Genomic DNA, 21,789 nt, shown 5'->3' on the forward strand with positions numbered 1-21,789 from the left:
GTGTGATCCATGAAAAACAAAAATGGCAATAATTTTAATTTTTTTATGAGATGTGCTTCCGTCTAGCAGCAAGTAGCATTAATTATAACATTATACAACTATCATTTAATGAGTAATTATGAATGTCTACAACATAGCCCTGTCCTATTTCTTGTGAGAGTTTGATCAGCTGAGCAAAGGTTTGAGAAGTATGATGTTTTCCACCTTTAGGCAGCCGGCACCCATCATATTCCCACTGCACTATCCCATCAGCACCCGCTCATAAAACATGTTCCTGTGGCTGTGTGTGCAGATATCATCCATTCCATCATTACTTCACAAACACAATGAATTTCCAGCAGCTATTCCTGTGGCTCATCAGCCGGTGGTGTGTGGCTCTCTGAGCAGGTGTGCTGTCTGTTTGAAACAGGGCTACCAGTGGTTGAAGGACAAGATCCTGAGTGAGGAAGGCCGCCGTCAGCAGGCGAAGCTGAAAGAGTTGCAGGCCATTGCGGAGCGGCTGGGCTGCACGCTGCCCCAGCTGGCCATCGGTAATACTACCAGGGCCTTGCCGCTCTCTCTCTTTCTGTCTGTCTGTCTGTTTGCCTGCCTGGAGCTCAGGACAGGCTGTGTGTCCTCGTCTCCTGCTTCTGTCGTGTTGGCAGTCTTGTGTCTGTTAAATGTCTGTTTCTGTTCCTGAACTCTGTCAACCAATCAGAGGTTTCATTCCATTCACCTGATGCCATGGGATAAGGTTTGGTTGAGCAATATTGCCCTATTAAGTAGTGCTGGTTAATTAATTTGACCTGGTCCATGCTTGAAGTCTTAAAAAGTGTTTAGCTTAAAGGGATAGTTCAACCAAAAACGAAAATTATCCCATGATTTACTCTCAACCCATCTTAGGTGTATATGACTTTCTTCTTCCAAATGAACGCAATCTTGCTCCACACGGCAAAAACGTATTTATTGAACCCTAGGGGGTCAATAAAGGCCCATTGAAGCGAAGAGATGCATTTGCATAAGTAAAAATATTCATTTTTGAAATTTTAAGAACAATATTCTCTAGCTTCCATTAACTGTCGTATGCACGTTCACAAGAGAGTGACATTTATTACAGATTAAGTTAAAGATGTTGTTTTTTAACTCCCAGAGCCATGTGGAGCTCTTTTTATGATTGATGGATGCACTTTTTTAGGCTTCAAAATCTCAAGCCCCATTCACTGCCATTATAAAGATCAGAAGAGTCAAAACTTTTTTTTTTTTTTAATACAGCTACAATAGAATTTGTCTGAAAGTAGAAAGTCATATACATCTAGAATGGCTTGGGGGTGAGTGTACAATCGGGTAATTTTCACTTTTAGGTGAACTATCCCTTTAAGGCACTTAATGCAGGAATACATTGGACAGCTTTTGCTCAGAGGAGTCAATTCTAGTTGGTGAAAGTCAGAGACAGTATGCAGATTTTGGGCAATTGGTATTGACAAAAAAAAATTGTATAGTGCGTGATGGAAATAGACTACAGTTGGTAGTGTGTAATCTTTAATTTACTCTGTATGTGCACAGAAAGTGTATGATTCCCAGTGTGTTAAAATCTGTTCAGGTTTTAAAATCATGTCATATATTCCAGCCTTTAGTAGTAAGAAAACTAGATATCCATAAGAATTCCTCTCTGGATGTAAAGTGACTATAATGAAATGCTGATTTCTTATCTTTTGCATAGTATACAAATGTTAAAAAAGTTAAAAAGCTGTCACTGGGGTGTCCCTTTTTCAAGCAGTGCTAAAATGTACTATTAATATATATTAAAATATACACTTAAAGTACTAATGCAGACCCTAGGGGTATACAAAAGTGTCCCTTTTAAGAGGATGCCAAGCCAATGACAGATTTTTCTACCTTCCTTTGGATGGTGTATATCAGTGTGTAAGGCAGGGTTACCTGTGGCTCTTTGCATTATTACTTGTTATTCAGGTGGTCTCTTCCTGGCTTAGTGAGCTGTTCTTGGCCAAAATAAGTTGTAATATGGACCAGACTAAAATTCAGATATATGCCAATGTGTAATGCTAAACCTGTCCCAGAAGCACAGAGGTCAGTGTTTGTTTTACAGGAACAACAAGTGATGTTAGTCCAGGAATGTGTAGTTGTGTAAACACATTAAGCAAATAAAACAATCAACCGATGACTATCATTCATTAAAGGGGAAACAGCATAGATTATTACAACATTTTACATCCGGTTTCCCTGTGTAGCTTCAGCTTATCCACAATAATCATGTATTTAACCTTATTTAGTAGAGCAGTAAAGGTCAGAGTAACAGCATGTGGTAACTGCAGACCAGATACACATTGTTTGGCACTTGATTATAGTTTATAATGCACTTGCTTCAGCAGTAACTGCTTAGTTCATATTTAATGGCCACAGATGTTAGCACTCTGTCAAGTACACCTACCTCTGTCTTTTTGCCGTTCGCTGTTCTGACATTGTTGGTTATATAAAAAGCACACAGGCCTAAATTGCTTTCATCTCTCCTTAGAAAATCTAATATCTAGAGAATTAGCTCTTTGCCTGAGGCCAGATTTCTGGTTGAGCTTTCAAATGGCTTTTCACATTTACAGTTCTAGACTCTTTCTGTGGACTGTTTAGAGAGATGTGAAGTGTCTGTGCTTTGGTGTGTCTCTAGCGTGGTGTCTGAGGAATGAGGGGGTGAGCTGTGTGCTGCTGGGGGCCTCCAGCACTGAGCAGCTGATGGAGAACATAGGAGCCATTCAGGTGAGCCTCTCGCAGCAGGATTCATACATGAACATGAACACAGCGTTTCATTCTGTTAACAGAAAAACAATTGATGAAACAGGGAGGTTTTCGCTAACTGCAATCGCACAACAGTGTGATGTAACACGCTGTAAAGATTAGCATTACGTAATTTTTACGTTTTAAGCTAAAGAATTTTTACATTTAATGATGAGATTTCACTGTTCACAACAGAAATTCTGATATATAAATAAAATATAAATGCAAATATGTAATGTATTATGTAATAACAAAAATAATTTTGACTGAATTGATTTATTTTTCATTACAGATCATTGTCAGGGCTATATTGCTTAAGCAAATATTTAAGCCAATCAATATTTTATAATTTTGATATTTTATAATTTTACAAGTTTATAAATGTACCTCAACGCCACTTGAAAGCCTAGAAAAAGCTCATGACACACACAAACATTAACCTCTTTTATTATTATTATATTATTATTAAATATTGAATTTGATTACTGAATAAAAAATGAATATTACTATTGTAATAGTATAAAAGAGTGTATTTTATTATATTACTATTACTATTGTACTACTGTTTTGGTATTGAATTATAATTATTATTAGTGAAATAGTGATTTTATTTTAAAGTATAATGAATATACTGATATTTATTAATTTCACAATGTTTAAATGTTAAACTATCAAACTTTTATTTTGTCAGAAAACCACGAGGAGCCCTCAAAAGCTTCTCGTTTTCATGTTTTGATGGTTGATGCATGTTGCTCTCCCAACATTAAATAAAAATATATAAATTATGAAAAGGCAAAAATGGAAAACTTAACATAAAAAAAAATAAATAAAAAAAATTAGGTGCTTGTTTTTAGCCAACATATTAATACATTTGTAACATAAAAAACACACATTAAACTTCAACCCAACGTTCTTCCAGGTTCTTCCAAAATTATCATCATCAATTATACATGAAGTGGACAGTATCCTGGGCAACAAGCCCTACAGTAAAAAGGACTACCGGTCTTAAAAGGAAAGCCAGTGACGCTGTGTCGACCTGCTTCTTTCTCTGAACTCTGACTGAAAAAAACATTGGCACATGGGACCAGCACTGTCACAGGTCCTGCAGGAGACGCCAACTCGCACACTACAGTCCATGGAGTCTGCCGACATTAGCCTGATAATAGGCCAAGATCCGCACGGGCAGAAGGGAAGCATGCTCACGTACAAATCAGCTAGGCTGGCTCAATAAGCAGAAGGCCACTCCAGGAAACCACTGAAATCAAGCGCACGGGCTCGCTTCCTCCTCCCCTTTGAAGTAGTACAGTATTAGAGATCCACAATTTGTACTTAGTCTAGAAATGCATGAGATCCACTAGCATTGGCACGTGCTTTTTCCCCTACATTTTGGAAAACAAATACATTTGCATATGCTCACAGGAAGTAATGAATGCAGAAAAGTATTCATTTAGTTTCATGACTGTATAAACTAAATAAGGCATTGGATGTTACTCATCTCTAGTTTCATATCGAAATTGTTAGCCAATATAGTGCTTGTTTACTATACCTCATTCATACAAGCTATATCATTTCTGGCTGTGTTTTAGTTTTACACATAGAAGGGGAAGCTATTGTAGAGTTACACATGATACAAAGCTTGGGTTGTGAGACCTTCAAAAATATAGACATTAAATACAGGCCTCAACAAATGTGCAATATTTGAAAGTGTTTGTAAACCCAACGTTCTTTTTACATGTAAGAAGTAAATGACCTAGAACAGACGGTGGTCAAGTGGTGGTCTGTGTGCTCATTTGTCATCGCTTCGTCGAGCTGAAACCAAAGAAATTTAGCTCCATCCAAACCACGTGTATAAGGTCGTTTGATCACGTGACTTCTTGTTTAAAATGCTTTTTGGTACTCATCGTATGTGCTCAGTGTTTTATGCCTTAATGTTGTGTATTTTAAGTCGATTTGGATGTGTGTGGAAATCTGTTACTATTTATATATTTTAATGCTTGTTACCAAAATCATTTTGAGCGGACTGGATTTTATTTTTCAGTCTGCCAGTGTTTAAACAAGACAAGGCTAAACGATTTTTTAAGGCATCAATAATTTAAGATTTTATTATTTGTTGTTATTTATCAGTTTTACCTTATGTTTAATGTTTGTTGTCCTCCTGTATATGTCGTTGTGCGAGTCTCAAGTTTTATTTTTATTTATTTATTTATTTTATTTTTGTCCAATGGCGCCCTCTACGGGCTGGAAATACATCACTACACGTGTACTCCGTTAGAAAAAAAATAATTAAGTAACTATTGCTTTTGATAGTTATTAATAGTTTGCAAGGCAGTGGATCTTTTCTACTTAGTATAAAATATTTGCATGTGTTTTCCATAAAACATTATTCCAGATGTATCTACAAAACTGGTAAATGAAATCTTAGACCTTTCTGAACTAAAGCCAATTATTAGGAGTGTTAATTTGCTGTCTGAGAGTTACTAGACTGCCTTATTGAGAAATAAGGAAATCTTAGATTGCCAATAGGATAATTTAGGCTATGCATTATGGCATTTTAAAACAGTCAGTAGTGAATGGTAAGCATAAGCTGGTAGTTGTAACAAAGGTTTAATGGAGTAATTTATATGTCATCATAATTATTCACTTTAAAATAATACCAAAATAAATTCATAACATATCAAGGCAGTGAAAAATATTCTCACACTCTAATATGAATGGATGTTTTACTGAATTTAATCTTCAAGAAGTTGCATTACAGCTGTCTGCATGTACATATTAATACATTTTAATAATGGCCTATTTTAGTGTAGAACAATGCTTACTCTTGTTTGGGTATGAAAGTGTTGACCTATAGTTGGAATGTAATGCAGTTTATAAGGGTTTTGATTGTCATCTGAGCTACATTGAGTCTTAAGAGATGAAATACAAACATACTGTTTAAACGAAAAAAAGGGGAGAGATTATTAATAATATCTGTAAGGCTTTTTGAAGTAACACTTTAACCAAAGACCATAGGCTTTGATAGAAGTGGAAGACGTTGCTTTTAACTGAGGGTCATTGTAAAGTTCCTTATGTTTGTCATTAGTATGTTGTTAGACTGCATCTATCATATAAGACATTAGTGGTTTAATATGTTGTCAGTAATTAGATTGTCAAATTGAGACAGTTTTATCAGTTTAGTCATGTGGAGGAGAAATATCATTGAATGAGAAATTGTTGGTGTACAGTTGTTATTTTTCTGCAAGGATAAAGTTGTTGTCGAATGAGCCCAAGTTGAGTACTTTGCTGTAAAATTATTCCAATATTGTCTATTGTCCATATTAACTATGTACAGGAAATCTGATGTTTTGAAGCTGATTTGATTGATAAGAATAGATAGGTTTTTTTGGTATGACCTATGATTATGACATTTGTTAACTGTAATATGACCATTACTGTTACAGATATGCATTAAGTTATGCTGATTTCTGTAGATACATAATTGAATGGTTTGATAACATGTAGATAATCTAAATATATACATACTATACTGGTCTTAATGACCATTATCACATTTGCCTTCATTTATTTTTCCATTGGCAATTATTGCTTATGTCATTGTGCTTGAAGAAAAAAAAAGATGTACAGCTTCAGACAACTGAAAATAAATTATTCTAAAATTCTTTAATTTAGTCTTTGTATTTTTTATGTGTTTAAAGACCATACAATGAATACATTTATTGAATGGTTAAGTGTACAACAAACATTTTTAAGAGCAAAAAAAAAATTATATATAAATATATATATGTATATGTATATGCTTTTTCTTTATAAAAACAAAGTATTTTGTTCTGGAAAACTGAAAAAAGTACCAGTTCAATGTCACCCCCCTCCCCCTTTTTTTGGTAAATCATTCTAGTTTAATGATGTGCAAATTGCAAAGCAATGTCAATATTCTTTTGATTATTTCTGCCTGTTAAACTCCTTAAGAATGCACACAGAACAGCATATGAAATATCTAAATTATTTAACTGCAGGTATTAAAAAAAAAACTTAAAAAATGAAAAGTCTATTTCTACACCCCTTACAGACCTTTAACCATGAATAAAACATTTGCAAGCTTCCTGAAAAACAGCCTTTACAAAAACAAAGAAAAAGCATCAACCATGTTTGCCATGGCTGCTGAGAAAACAAGCTTTTAAGTGCTATCTTTGGCCCTGGCTTAGCTGCAGAAATATTGAAATATACATTTTCTTTTGAGTTAATTGAGAATGCAAATCACACTTTACAATATCCATAGTTACGTGAGATGGTACTGTACAAAAATAAATCAGTTTTCTGCACAAACCCTAAAATAACAAAACACTGGTTTAGTATAAGAGGAAACATAGTGATTATAATGTTGACAGTACAGTTATCTGTAAAATAAAATTGTACACAAGAATTCACACATGAAAACTTACATTCATACAATATGTACACAGGTTAAAAAAAAAAAAAAAAAGACTCCAGTTTCATATTTTTGTATTACTTGAAATATTTTGAAATACGGACAGTATGTCAACATCCAAATACTGTACACCGTAGTAACAAATCTGCTCAATTTTGTGCAACATTCTACCTAAAGTCTTAAAAGAAAGTATTACTCAAAATATTCATAATGAAAGATGTAAGATACCTTTAATAGAAGTATTCCAAAAATTCTCACTCAAGAAAAAACAAACCTGGGGTTAAATGGATACCAAACCATAGAATATGAAGTTACATAAATGACAACAGAAGTTTGATTTTTGAGTGCACTGTTCCTTTAAGGCCCTTGTTTAAGATCACAGTGTTACTGGGATTCAGCTCAGTTCCAGGTGAAGCCAGGGCCTTGATTTGGTGCTTTTCTTGATTAGAGATAAACTGAAGTCATCAGGAAGTTCATTCTCCCTGAGCTGAAATGATGCTGAAAAAGCTCCTCTGAATTTGTCCTAATCCATGAGGAAATTCAATATGAATAGTCTTCTCCTTCATGTTGGACTTTATGTTGTCCACTTTTCCTTGAGAAAGTATATCATTTATTGACTCCATCTGAGTTTTTCCTAGTCAGAGTCATCTGATGGTTTGGACCTTAGTCCAAAGATCTTAAAAATAAAAAAACTGCTACAAAGGCTTCCATTTTAGCAAATAGTCCAGTCACAAATTGAAGCCAGGTGAGTTTACAGTCAGTGAAACTGTGTGTCTGTTAGTGAACTGAGAGGGATTGCTATCCTGATTCGGAGTCCTTCCTTTTGCTTCTGCTAGTTCTCTGACTATACGTGAGCCCTGTTATAAAGACAATGATTATTATTTGAGCTTGCAGTAAAATGTGAAGGTTATTTTGAATTACTACCAGTGAAATTACCCTGTCGACAGCTTGGTCCGACCCAACCGTTGAGACAGGTGCAGCGTCCATTGCGTGGATTGCACTGACCTCCGTTGTGACATTCACATCTCTCTGAGCAGTCAGGCCCAAACTGATTCACTCCACAGTCTGGTAGGAATTTAAAAATATATTTTTGAATAAATGATCAAATAAAATATAAATCAAATGACTCAAATTTGGTGGAAAGCTTACCTATATCACAGTGAGATCCCGTTTTCCCAGGTGCACACAGACACCTGCCACTGACAGGGTCACATGGTGTGTCTTCGTCACAGTCACATTTATGGACACAATTAGGCCCAAATTTACCTGGATCACACTCTGAAACACAAACATATATATATATATATATATATATATATATATATATATATATATATATATATATATATATATAATCTCATATAATGTATTAATCATATATAATTTATCATCCACATCACACAAGAGCTCCTCTGCACCTCTATCACAGAGGAGTCCTTGATATCCTGGAGGACAGAGACAGCGGCCAGTTCCAGGGTCACAAGGTGCATTGGCACGACAGTCACACAAAAGCTGGCAGCGATGTCCATGGAAACCAACAGGGCATGCTTTTGAAAAAAACATTGAATCATTAAATAACTGGCTAAATTGGTCAGGATGCAGTGGTTCGATTAGTTGAAACAGGTGCTGTGTTTTCTCACCATGTTCACAGAGATGTCCGTAATACCCAGGAGGACAGCGACACTCGCCCGTCACTCTGTCACAGGTGCCGTTATTTTTACAATAACATATTTCCCTGCAGTTGGCCCCATATCGGCCTCTGGGACACTCTGATCAACACAACAACATGTTTGAACAGAATTTAATAACTTATAAGCCATTTTTCATACTATACATTAGAATGTTAAATTCCTAAATGTATTACTTTTATTTTTTTTTTTTTTGTATTTAAAAGAATAAAATACATATTGTATTATAATTATAACACATTAACAACTGATTTTAATAAATAATATAATAAAAATATATTAAATTTACTTTAGAATTTATTTAAAATGTATTACTTTTTATTCTTTATTTATTTTATAATTCTATAATTTTATTTTATTTTATTCAGCCAAAATTGTATTTAATAAAATTATATATATATATATATATATATATATATATATATATATATATATATATATATATATTCCATTATATTTACATATATTATAGCAGCACATTAACAATTTAAAAAAACAAATAATATAAAAATAAAAAAATATGTATTTTATGTATTTTAGAATTTATTTTAAATGTTTTACTTTTTATTTTCAATTTCTTCATTTTAAACTTATTTAGACAAAATTTTATTTAAAATACTACAATTATATTATACATTCTATTATAATTTCATATATTTATTATAGCACATTAACAATTAATTTTAATAAACATAAATAATATTATATTTTAAAAAAAATCTTTTATTTTAGAATTTGACATTTCAGCTGAAAATAATTATTGGCTTATCAGTTTTGGCTTGAATTTTTATATCCGTGTCACTGTGTTTTCATTGTATTGCAAGCTTTGTCAGCAGAATTTCTATGTTGGGGTGAACTGTGCACAATCAGCTGACCTGTATCACAGCTGTCTCCTGTCCAGCCCAGTCCACAGGTGCAGTTTCCTGTGACCGCGTCACACAGTCCTCCATTACTGCAGTTACAGCGCTGAGCACAGTCCTCCCCAAACCAGCCCTTAGGACAACCTGAGACACAATTACATCAGCTTATTTCATACAAACTCAGCAAAATATTACTCAATCCCTTCACCGTCACTTTTAACAGGAATACAGTCAGACCTTTGCCACAGTCTTCCCCTCGCTGTCCCGCTTTGCACACGCATCTGCCAGTGACCGGATCGCTCCGGGCCCCTTCACCACACAAAGCCACTCGTGCACAGTCCTGCCCGTAACGCCCTGATGGACAGGCTTTAGAGAGAAACTAGTCTGTTAGCAATTATAATCACCTTTAAAAAGAAAAAAGAGAGAAAACTGTAAATGTGTGACTGACTGATATTGCAGTTTGGTCCAATGTATCCCGGTGGACAGGTGCAGGTGCCAGTGCTGGTCTTGCACACTCCGTTATTCAGACACTGGCACCTCTGCTCGCAGTTAGGACCATAATGACCCACCGCACACTCTAAAACAACAAGGTTTCATGGGTAAGACATCCTTCATGTAGCATACAGTAATAATGAGGATTTACACCTTTGAAACTTCTCAGAATTTTAATGTGGATTTTTCAACAAACCACTTGAAAAAACTTTGACCACTTTATATTTTTTTTTTGCAATAAAAACAACGGTATCCTTTGTAATGCTAAGGCTAATTTCATAGCTTTTATATCCCAAATACATATAATTAAATAAAATTTTCACACTTTTTTGCATTATTAGACAATTACAGATTGACTGGAAATAACACAAAAATATCACGCAAATATTTTGATTATTATTATTTTTTTTACAAATATATAAATACAAATATAAAACATTTAATAATAATACTTTTCACATAGTAAATATTGAGTCTTTTTTTTATTTTCATAATTGTATAGAAATATAATTTTTGAAAATGTTTAATTTAAAGATATGGGACAAAGTTCCACATTTTGTTTCACAAAGAAAATCTATATAAATAAGATATTTGAAAGGTAAATTGCGAATAAAAAATAAAAGCATGCATATAAAAAGGTTTTTTATTTTAATATGACATATAACATTTAGATCTGTTAGATTGGTAACACATTACAGTAAGGTACCATTAGTTAAAATTGGTTAATTAACTAACATTAACGATGAGCAACACATTTCAGTATTTATTTATTTTTGTTTACATTAGCTAAGAAAAATACAAACGTTCACAGTTAATTCAATAATATTGACAGAGTCAGCGTAGGTTTTTAATTTTGTATTCGTAAATGTTGAAATTAACCTAAATCAATGTTTTTAATGTCGTTAACTGATGTTAACAAATGGAACCTAAGTGTTAACATTAGTTTTAATAAAAATCAACACCTGTGACAATTAAATAAGAGCATATTTGATATTTCTGGTGTGTTTGTCAATGAATTACTATATATTTTTTCCATACAGCCAAAATTGTCAAATCTTTTCCGTTCATCTTGAATGTACACAACTTTTTAAGATGAAAGAAGGTGAGCTCATGAAGGCCAAACCTGTGTCACACTTGCTGCCATGATATCCTGGAGCACAGTAGCAGACGCCGGTGACGGGGTGACAGAGCTGATGAACCTCGGAGCACTGACACACCTGATTACAGTTCAGTCCGAACATACCTGACTGACACACTGCAGAGCAGAGCAGAGCAACACAACAACTTTTGAGATCCAGGGCTTCAGGGTTAGTGTTTTAACAACTGATCTGCTGTCAAAGACATAACGAGATCAGGACATAACCACTCACTTCGCTCGCAACCATTCCCAGTAAACCCAGGAGGGCAGCCACACTCCCCGGTCACATGGTTACAGGAAGTGCCACGAGGACAGTGACATCGCTGAGCGCATCGCTTCCCAAATGAACCAGGTAAACAAACTGAAAGAGCACAAATGAGTTACTCTGGATCTACCAGCAGGGGGCAAACAAGATAGACATTGGGTAAATTACTTTTCTCGCAGTGCGACCCTCTCCAGCCTGCAGGACAGATGCAGGTGCCAGTGATGTGGTGACATGGGGCATTATGATCGCACCTGCACTGCTGCTTACAGCCTGGACCATATGAACCTTGAGAACATGCTGATCAAAACACACAGAATGGGAATAAATATATGTTTTGTCATGCAAAAATACATATTCTTCCTTATTGTCAGTTTTTAAAGACATTTATTATGATGACTTCTGAGTGATGTTTTTTACCCATCTCACAGCGCGAGCCCATCCAGCCTGCGGGACAGGAGCACCTGCCATTCTGTCCATCACACACACCGCCATTCTCACACTCACACTTGTGTTGACAGTCCATGCCAAAGTGTCCCGGAGCACATTCTGAACAAAAGGGGGAAAAAACACATAAACAGGATGTGTGGAAAACAAAATTATACATTTTCCATCTGAAAGTTTCTATATATTTTCACAGACTTGTTTTAGAAATGCTGTTGTGTATCAGAAATGTCTGGGTTTATGTCGCACCCAGTTCACATGCCACTCCAGTCCGTCCACTTAGACATGTGCAGTGCCCGCTGATTCGGTCACATGATCCTCCATTCTGGCACAAGCAGTGCTGGTGGCAGCCCACACCATAGAAACCGGATGGGCACTCTGGGAAACAAATGCATACAATACAGACAAAGATCTTCTCTTTCATGTGAACTTTCAGTTGAACATGATTCTGGAGGTGTCAACTGATTAGAATTTCATTTAAATAATTTCATAATGGAATGCCTAAAGTAAGTGTGTGTGTGTGTGTGTGTGTGTATATATATATATATATATGACCCTGGACCACAAACCAGTCATAAGAGTTTAATGCATACATTACCTAAAAGCTGAATACATAAGCTTTGATGTATGGTTTGTTATGATAAGACAATATTTGGCTGAGATACAACTATTTGAAAACCTGAGGGTGCGACAAAAAGCACAACATTTATAATATCGCCTTTAAAGTTGTCCAAATTAAGTTTTATCCATGCATATTACTAATCAAAAATAAAAAAAATTATATATTTACGGTAGAAAATTCACTAAATATCTTAATGGAACATGATCTTTACTTAATATCCTAATGATTTTCGGCATACAAGAAAAATCTATAATTTTGACCCATACAATGCATTGTTGGCTATTGCTACAAATGCTGTAAACCCGTGTGATTTATGAGGTCCAGAGTCACATATATTATATACACATCTCTCCTAAAGTAACATGTTAATCAGATATCCCCAGATAAATGTAATAAGAAAAATCTCGGCATGTTTTTGATTAAAGAAAGTATAAACATCTCTGATGATTGCATGAGGACAGTTAAAAACACTACCTTGTTCACAGCTGCTCCCTGTCCATCCTGCTCCACACTCACATTTCCCATCAGCAGGGTCACAGGTGGCATTATTGTGACAGTTACAGGTTTGACTGCAGCCAGGGCCATAGGTGCCAGCGTCACATGCTACAACAAGACAGATATAGATACAGACAAATAAGAAACTCTATACACAAGGAACTTCAACACATGCAGAAATACAATGCCACCAGGTTTCCACATCAAAGGCATAGCTGTAGCGAGTGTGTGCCGCCATTCATTACTTCACATGCAAAGTGTACTGATACATAGACACACAAACTCAGAGCATCTGTTTTATTGCTTTACTTTTACCTTACACAAAAGACAGAGGGAATGCTTTGAACACGCCTCTTGTTACCATTTATTGTTATGGGATGTGGACCGCAGTAAAATGACTCACTGGTGTTGCAAAGAGGACCAACCCAACCAGATGGACACTGGCAGTCTCCAGTCACGGGGTGACAACGACCACCATTCAAACACCGGCACTTCTGCTGGCATTCGAAACCATGAAAACCCTCAGGACAGGCTGTTGAAGATACATATATACACTTGAATATGTTAACTGGATTAGTTTTAGTGATAGTATGCCACACCACCAACTACACCCCTTCTCCTCTCCTACGTTTTTCACAGTACGTTCCAGTCCAGCCTGGGAAACAAGTACAGGCACCGCTCACATGCTCACACACTGCTTCATTCTCACACTGGCATCTGTGACGGCAGCCCTGGCCGAAGAATCCCTCTGGACACTCTAGAAAACGCAATTTAAAACATCAGAAAATGCTAGATTTGTGTTCCCTGGAAATGCCAGTGGTTGCTCATACTCTGATCACAGCGTGGTCCCGTGTAGCCTGCTTCACAGAGGCATTGCCCAGTCACAGGGTCACAGCTGCCCACGCTGCTCCTGCAGTCACACTGGTTGGCACAGTTCGGTCCCCAGCGTCCCGCCTCACAAGCTGCCACAAAATATACCAAATAATTAATTCCCACTTTACCACTGAAATCTCGTTACGAGTGAAAGAAAAGGACCAGATTTATTAAAGCAGTTAACTGGGTTATTTTCGCTTTTCCTGGCAGATGTTTTGCAACAATTTGCATGTACATAGTGGATCTGAGGACAAGGATCATTTATGTGCAGAAACCTGATGCAGGTGTTTGCATTGGTTTGGCTGGAGTGTATGGTGAGATAGGCAAATTCATAAGCTGACTTTTCACTTCTTTTTACAAGTAATTAATTTCCAAAAAAAATAAAAAATAGCTCTAACTAATATTTAAAATTACAACTTCATTAAACGATTCAAGAGTTTTAGATTCAAAAGTTATAAAACCTATTATATATATATATATATATACACACACTTTTTTATTTTTTTACTAAAAATGTAAAACAAGAAAAAAAAACTGTCTGTGGAGTAAGAAATATACTGCTATATTCATAATATAATTTATAATATATAATATTTTATAAATAAAATAAAAAAACATGTAAATGGATATAATATATGTGTGTGCGTGTGTGTGTATTATTTGAAATAAATATTTAATTGTATTTAGCAATTTTACTTCTCAAGTCTTTTTATTCATCAAAAATGACGAAAATGCTGATTACAATTATATATATAATATTATTATTATTATTTAAATTCAAAACTCATGCCGAAAACATTCTTGCCACTGAAATAAGAAATATATTTATATAATAATTACAACAATTATATATAGAATCTTTAATTCACTTTTTGCAATTTTGTTTCACAAATGTGTATTAATTTAATTGTGACTGATTCTACTTGATCTACTTGACTATTTGACTGGATGTGATGTAATGCCTATTAAGTTAGAGGCTGAATTGTAGATAATGAGCTCTTAAATAAGTAAGCCAATGCAGAGAACAGGACAGAGGCAGTTAGAGGAGCTTCGTTTTGGGTGAACTCAAGATGCTGCATTATAAATATACATAGATATACATAACAGATGCATGCTGACCAGCAACAGGTGAGGTACAAAAGTAAAAAGTGTGTAGTGGCAATGCATGAAGCTCTGGATTTAGTTATTTTATGGGGCATGAAGAGGTAAGACTGGGTAGTTGCCACAGTATGACCAGCAAAGGTCAGCAGGTCCTGTAGGACAGATTAGTTTTACGTTGCATGGCTGAGGAGAAACAAATCTTGTAAAAGCTGAGCCTAAAGCAATGTGTAATTGTAATAGATGTAAAAAATGACATCCTGACATCCATACAGTCTCAATGATCACTGAATGGCCGCCTCATATCTAGTGTGCTTTCTTTCACTTCTACAGTAGGTTCTAGACAAACTACTTAATCTGAATGAAGTTTGACTTTTAAGTGTGTAATTACCTTTCCCACAGTTGGGTCCTGTCCAGCCATCTTTACAAACGCAGAAACCGGTCACATGGTGGCAATGCCCGCTGTTTTCACAGGTGCAGCGCAACTGGCAGCTGAGGCCAAAGTGCCCAAATGGGCAGACTTGAAATAAAACAAGATTCACCAGCATGTCAGAGTCATCAACAGATATGTTAAAGCTGAGGAAAACGGACATAGAAAACCAGAAATATGCAACAGACATATTCTCTTCCAATGTGTGACACAAAACCATGGCCGACGTCTGGTACTGAACAGAAGTCTGATGATGCATTAAAATGATGAAAATGTAATATTAAATCTTACCATTCTGACAGAGGTTTCCCATGTATCCCGGTGGACAAATACAGGTGCCATGACGCCGATCACACAATCCACCATTATCACAGGAAGGACATAGCTCTGCACATCCCAGCCCCCAGCGGCCCTCTTCACACTCTGAACATTAGAATAAGTTCATTCATAAAGGGATAGTCCAAAAATTTTATTACATAAAAAGTCAAAATTCTGAGATAAAAAGTGACAAAAATTGACAAAAACTGCCACAATATCTTATAATATTTTTGTCATAATTTTTACTTTGTCAATTTCGTATTTTATCTCATATTTGACATGTCATAATTTAGTGTTTTCATCTCGTAATTGAAATAGCATGTTATGATATCAAAATTTTATCCCATAATTATGATTAAGCATTTACTAATCTCATTTACTAATATGATTTACCAATGCATTTTTCTCTTCATTTCAAACCCATAATACCTTTGTTCATCTTTAGAACACAAAGATATTTTTTATGAAATCTGAGAGCTTTCTGACCCTCCCATAGACAGCAACGCAACCCTTGGATTTCATCAAAATGATCTTAATTTGTGTTCCGAAGATGAATGAAAGTTTGCTTTCTGCAATGCGCTTCATTATGACTTTCTGTACTCGAGAGAGAACTCCTCTAATGGATTGGCCTGTGAAGAGGATAATATATTACCACACTTCTGTTTTTGATCTTAGGCTCGGCAAAATGTGCCTAATAATAGACCTCCAAAATCACAGCAATTTCTCCTCTTTAAACTACCCTGTCCACTCCAAAACAGAACAGAATGAAAAGTCATTAATGGCAAAACAATTTTCCTCACTTTTAAACATTCAGACCAAGGAGAGAAAGCTGAGGTCAGCGTGTTTAATTTGGTTCAGATGAAACACATTGTAAATGTGATTCCAGACCAATTTGGAATTAGTTAATATGATGGTTCACTTACTAACTATTTGTTACCCTGGACCACAAAACCAGTCATAATAAGCACAGGTACATATAATGCCAAAAATCATTAGGATATTAAGTAAAGATCATGTTCCATGAAGATATTTAGTAAATTTCCTACCGTAAATATATCTAAAAATTTTAATTAGTACAATTTTAAAGGCAATTTTGCTGTTTTTCTTACCTTTCTCACAGTGTTCTCCTCTCTGCCCAGCAGGACAATGGCACTTCCCGTTCACTGAGTCGCATGGAGCTCCATTACAGTCACAAGACTGTGAACATCCAACTCCAAACTGTCCCACGGCGCACACTGTAAAAGATAGTACAAATAGTTTTGAGTGAAAAGAGAAAATAAACCTAATACTGTTTGTTTGTACTTGAGCAGGAGGGGCATTTGGAGGTTCATGGAAAATGTGCTGGAAAAGAAGTGCTAAATTGTTTAAGAATATTATTAAACATTATCCTTAAGTTAATACATCTACTCTAACAGTGGGTAGAAAAAGTAACAAACAACAAGGTAAATACTTTACTATTATATTTATTATTTTACAGTGAAAATACTAAAGTATATTTGAAAGATTTTTACAAAATACGGTATTTTTGATTTTCATGCTTATCATTTAGCCACACAGTATAAATGTGTATTTTACATGGTTTGTCAACTGAGTCAACTGAGCATCCAGAGAAATGAATGGCCAGGTCAAGCAACCACAGAGGCTATGCAGAGGCAAGCCAAATCGACTCCCTTCACAGCCTGTTGTTCTTAATTGATGGCAGACGTAGCACTCTGATCGTTTAATGACTTCCAGCTTTTGAGGATTGACTGCCAGCTCAGTGTTTCTGTCGAAATATTCTGGATATTTCCGTACCCCCTGCCAAGTGGACTGGACTCAGGCAAGAAAGCTGCTGGGGCTCTGAACATGGAAGCAGGACAATTTTATTTTATACTCATAAAAAAGCATATATACATATCAATTCAAGTAACTGACTGTCATCTGGCCCGGATATCATTAATAAATAAAAGTGGGAAGGTTCCAGTATGGCCACATTTGGTTTTGAACTCTTTCTTACCTTGGACATTCCTTATTCTACACTTTTGTAGCATGTTATTTATTTCTCAGTTAAAGCACAATTAAACTGTATAAGATTTCTTTCAGTAAAAAGAGTCTTAGTTTAGTTTTCCACTGCCATTTTCTGACCTCTCTGACCATTTGTATTAAACAGGCTAGTTTTACTACTGTGTTCATAGTTTAAGGATGAGGGAGGGTGTGTATACAACCATATTGGCATCTATTGGCATCTATCACCAAGTGACAGATTTATTCCCATTAAAATACCAAAAGAACACATTTTTTACTGCATGCAAAGCCATTGACATCAACAACAAATAGGGGGGAATTATGTCCTCCCTTTTATAAGTTTATTTTGCTATTGAGCGCTGCAAGGATGATGTATAGTTGTAGGCCTAAATCCAGAAATGACTTCCAGTTCTATTGCCCCTAATTGAATTTATTTATTTTTTATTCTTGAAATAAGGTCTGTTTTTAACACAAACTCAAGACAATGTCACATTTTATTCTACAACACAAAACACATTAGTAATATCATCTTGTGATTTGTTTTCTAAAGCTTTTACTTAAAAGCAGTTTCTAACAAGTGGCTAAACAGGACTATATAGATTGTTGGCAAGATTAAACTTTATCAAGCCAAACAGGAAAATTCATCTTCTCAGTATTAGGTGTTTACAACCTCATTGTATTTCTAAATCCCCTCTTGCAAACTATTCAAACTCTTGTCCAACTTCTTTTATGGAAAATATATTTTAAGTAAAGGCTGGAAGAGTTTTCTGAAGCTTAGTGATGGTGACAATTAAGTCATGTGACCGTGGTGTAATTAGTTCATAGCTTTACTTCTGAAGATTGCCTCAAAATTCATAAAAGTTGTGTTCCTGAAAATCATGAGAAGATTATCACGAAGAACAAACCGTATAAGAATCATAAACCTTTGTTGGCCACAGAGCTTAATTTCTACTATAATCCAAAAATCCTTTAGGGTTTCTTTCGAGGGAACTAGGGTGATGGAAATCAGTGTTTTAGCAATACATGGTTAAACTTAGTTTTAGCATTTAATTATGTGGATTAGACACTCTTTTCCCCTGCTGACCATCTCAGAACTGAGCTGCAACCTCCACAAAGTTCATCAAAGACCCAAACAATTCATGTTATTCAAGACATTTCCCTTTAAAAATCTGTTTTGTAACATGTTGGGCTGCAATATTTATTCTAGATCTTCAGTTGAGTGAAATACAGGCTCATATCTGTGTTAAGGGAGCACACTTTACCAGCAAGCCAGGAGATAAAGGTATTTCCATCATGTATTCCAGTGTTTGGCAGTTGTGTTTGGCCTGGCCCGTTTATGTTATTCATACTGTCAAACATCAGCGAAACTTACACAATGACTCTCAGAGATAGCCATAAATTCACTTTTATGGAAGCTCTTCTAGCACCGTGTATTGCAAATGTCACTGTATTTCTGCGAATGCATTACTTTAACTCACTTCGGTCGCAGTGATCCCCATGCAGACCGGCTGGGCACTGACGCTGACATTGTCCTGTCATGTGATGACAAGACACTCCCTCTGGACACTGGCATTTTGATTTACATCCTGGACCGTAGTATCCACTATCACACTCTAAACAGCAAAGAACAACAGATAAAACATGCTTGCCACACACAAGATGTCAATCAAGTGAATGGGACTCCCTGAACTGACCCAGGTTGCAGGTCTTGCCCTGATAGCCGGGCTTGCACACACATGTTCCATGACGTCGATGGCACTGAAGCGTGTTCTGCTGCACACACTGACACTCCGATGAGCAGCCAGATCCATACGACCACTTGGGGCAAGCTGGAAAAGACATTGTACAGGACATTCTGTTTACAAGCAGGAGGAGCATCAGATGTTAAAAAGATAACACTATTAACCCAAATATGACATGTTCCTGGATCAACATCTTTGTTAGTTCTGGAACAACAATCCACTGAATCAGTGTTTCAATGAATCAGGTGTTACATCTAATTCAATTTAATTAAATTTAAACCATTAGGTTTAAAACTTTACACTGAGGTTCCATCTGTTAGCTCACATAAACTATCAATGAAAAATAATTATAAAACAGTTATTATTCATAATCTGAATTTGTTAATATTGTTTAATGGAACCCAAGCTACTAACAATGAACAGCTGTATGTTTATTACCATCTTTATTGCCATATGGTTTGGAATAGGATTAGGGCTTTGATTGCTTCATAGGAATGTTGTGAAAGTCCAGAAAAGGATGCTGATCCAGAAACAAGTCCTACTTGGGTAAATCACACTGTGCAAGTATCTCCTGGAGTTTTAAGTCACTGTCGGTCTAATATACTGCTGGACTTACATAGGTGACAAAACCTGCCATAGAGTCCCGGATCACACAGACAGGCTCCATACGTGCGATGGCAGCCGCCGTTATTAGCACAGTTACATTTCTTGTTGCAGTGCTTTCCGTATAGTCCCTTCGGACAGCCTGAAGAACACAGAATAAAAATGACATACTCTAGCTAAAGCACAAGGCATATTTCATCTAAACATGCCAACAGTGATTTGAACAGCAGATCTGGCACAGGTACGGTTTAATTTTATGTTGCAACCTCGCAGTCACTCACCGTCCTGGCACAGGTCTCCACTGACTCCAGGTGGGCAGCGGCACTTCCCACTGATCGGGTCACAGGTGCCACCATTCTTGCACTTGCAAGTGAATGAACAGTTTCTGCCAAATGTTCCCTCTGGACAGGCTAAAATGGACAAAAGCAAGTGTTATTTTATACAGAGTAATTATAATCAATGCAATCAATAATCAAATCAGTATATTAGAATAATTTCTGAAGGATCATGTGACAGGGTGTAGACTGGAGTAATGATGCTATGATGAAAACCATAGAATTCAATTAAATTTACAAATATATTAAAATAGAAAACAGTTATTTTAAATTGCAATAATATTATAGGTTTACTGTTATTTTTAATAAATAAATGCAGAATCTTCTCAAAATGTGAAAAACCTCAAACTTTATTGTTATGCATAACATAAAACACACACTTTGGTTACAAATGGTTGCTGTCCAACCGTCTGGGCAGTCACAACCGTCTCTGTCAATGTTACACAGTCCTCCGTTCGAGCAGTCTTCACACGTCAGGCTGCAGTCATGGCCAAACGTCCCATTCAAACACACTGTGACCAGACAGAGGTAAGGGTAAAAAGAAGCAAGAGCCCCTAATAATATATAAAGACTCTAGATGTATAACAACAGACCAAATTTCTCAGAGAGGGTGCTCTCTGAGCGCAGCTCTCCAAAGCCATCGTCGTCCTCATAGTCGTGATGGCGCTCCAGGGGTTGTGGGTAATCCTGGAGGAGAGTGAGATGAAGGAGAGGTCTCTCAACCAACACTGGATTGGACAATTCCTCCACCGCTCTCTCCAAGGCTACACAGAACAGAGAGAGAAATAGATATATTGACATGATTAATGTTGTCTTGGTGTTACACCAACTATGCAAGTTATAATGCTGTTTTTATTACAAAATAAGCCTTGACAGAATGATTAGATGTTGCTGGCTGGACAATATCCTGCTTATTGGACAGATATTTATGTAATGGATGCACATTCTTTAGTCAGATCCCCTTTAGCTTTCACTAAGTGGTTGCTAGTCTACCTATTTACTTAGCTATGTACATAGATTATGACAAAAACAAAGATAAACTACAATATTCAGACCACCAAACAATACTTCTCCCACGATATCATCTTACAGAAACATTAAATACTAGTACTAATACTAGTGCTGTCAAACGATTAATCACATCCAAAATAAAAGTTTTTGTTTCCATACTTTATGTATGTGTACTGTGTTTA

General features: G+C 35.9%; 2 protein-coding genes across 7 annotated transcripts in view; one reads left to right on the forward strand and one right to left on the reverse strand.

Annotated features, from left to right (window-relative positions):
• LOC113068851 (voltage-gated potassium channel subunit beta-2) overlaps positions 1 to 6,425 on the forward strand; it is a 58,909-nt gene extending 52,484 nt beyond the window's left edge. For all 6 annotated transcript variants that reach the window (XM_026241717.1, XM_026241718.1, XM_026241715.1 and 3 more), the window contains 3 exons: positions 410 to 530; positions 2,660 to 2,748; positions 3,686 to 6,425. In XM_026241717.1, coding sequence (XP_026097502.1) covers positions 410 to 530; positions 2,660 to 2,748; positions 3,686 to 3,775 — 300 coding nt within the window. In that variant the 3' untranslated portion in view covers positions 3,776 to 6,425. The remainder of the gene's footprint in view (positions 1 to 409; positions 531 to 2,659; positions 2,749 to 3,685) is intronic.
• Positions 6,426 to 6,456: 31 nt separating this feature from the next.
• The window catches only part of megf6a (multiple EGF-like-domains 6a), a 32,634-nt gene continuing 17,301 nt past the window's right edge, over positions 6,457 to 21,789 (reverse strand). Inside the window, exons 9-34 of the mRNA XM_026241713.1 lie at positions 21,190 to 21,360; positions 20,977 to 21,108; positions 20,543 to 20,671; positions 20,275 to 20,403; positions 19,611 to 19,745; positions 19,395 to 19,529; positions 17,022 to 17,147; positions 15,886 to 16,017; positions 15,556 to 15,684; positions 14,024 to 14,155; positions 13,822 to 13,950; positions 13,597 to 13,725; positions 13,173 to 13,301; positions 12,326 to 12,454; positions 12,053 to 12,181; positions 11,804 to 11,932; positions 11,603 to 11,731; positions 11,356 to 11,487; positions 10,189 to 10,317; positions 9,978 to 10,106; positions 9,756 to 9,884; positions 8,833 to 8,961; positions 8,611 to 8,739; positions 8,342 to 8,470; positions 8,129 to 8,257; positions 6,457 to 8,049 (exon numbers count right to left, since the gene is read on the reverse strand). Coding sequence (XP_026097498.1) covers positions 7,991 to 8,049; positions 8,129 to 8,257; positions 8,342 to 8,470; positions 8,611 to 8,739; positions 8,833 to 8,961; positions 9,756 to 9,884; positions 9,978 to 10,106; positions 10,189 to 10,317; positions 11,356 to 11,487; positions 11,603 to 11,731; positions 11,804 to 11,932; positions 12,053 to 12,181; positions 12,326 to 12,454; positions 13,173 to 13,301; positions 13,597 to 13,725; positions 13,822 to 13,950; positions 14,024 to 14,155; positions 15,556 to 15,684; positions 15,886 to 16,017; positions 17,022 to 17,147; positions 19,395 to 19,529; positions 19,611 to 19,745; positions 20,275 to 20,403; positions 20,543 to 20,671; positions 20,977 to 21,108; positions 21,190 to 21,360 — 3,347 coding nt within the window. The 3' untranslated portion in view covers positions 6,457 to 7,990. The remainder of the gene's footprint in view (positions 8,050 to 8,128; positions 8,258 to 8,341; positions 8,471 to 8,610; positions 8,740 to 8,832; positions 8,962 to 9,755; positions 9,885 to 9,977; positions 10,107 to 10,188; positions 10,318 to 11,355; positions 11,488 to 11,602; positions 11,732 to 11,803; positions 11,933 to 12,052; positions 12,182 to 12,325; positions 12,455 to 13,172; positions 13,302 to 13,596; positions 13,726 to 13,821; positions 13,951 to 14,023; positions 14,156 to 15,555; positions 15,685 to 15,885; positions 16,018 to 17,021; positions 17,148 to 19,394; positions 19,530 to 19,610; positions 19,746 to 20,274; positions 20,404 to 20,542; positions 20,672 to 20,976; positions 21,109 to 21,189; positions 21,361 to 21,789) is intronic.

Source organism: Carassius auratus, unplaced genomic scaffold (genome assembly GCF_003368295.1).
Source record: "Carassius auratus strain Wakin unplaced genomic scaffold, ASM336829v1 scaf_tig00000254, whole genome shotgun sequence".
Lineage (NCBI taxonomy): Eukaryota > Metazoa > Chordata > Actinopteri > Cypriniformes > Cyprinidae > Carassius > Carassius auratus.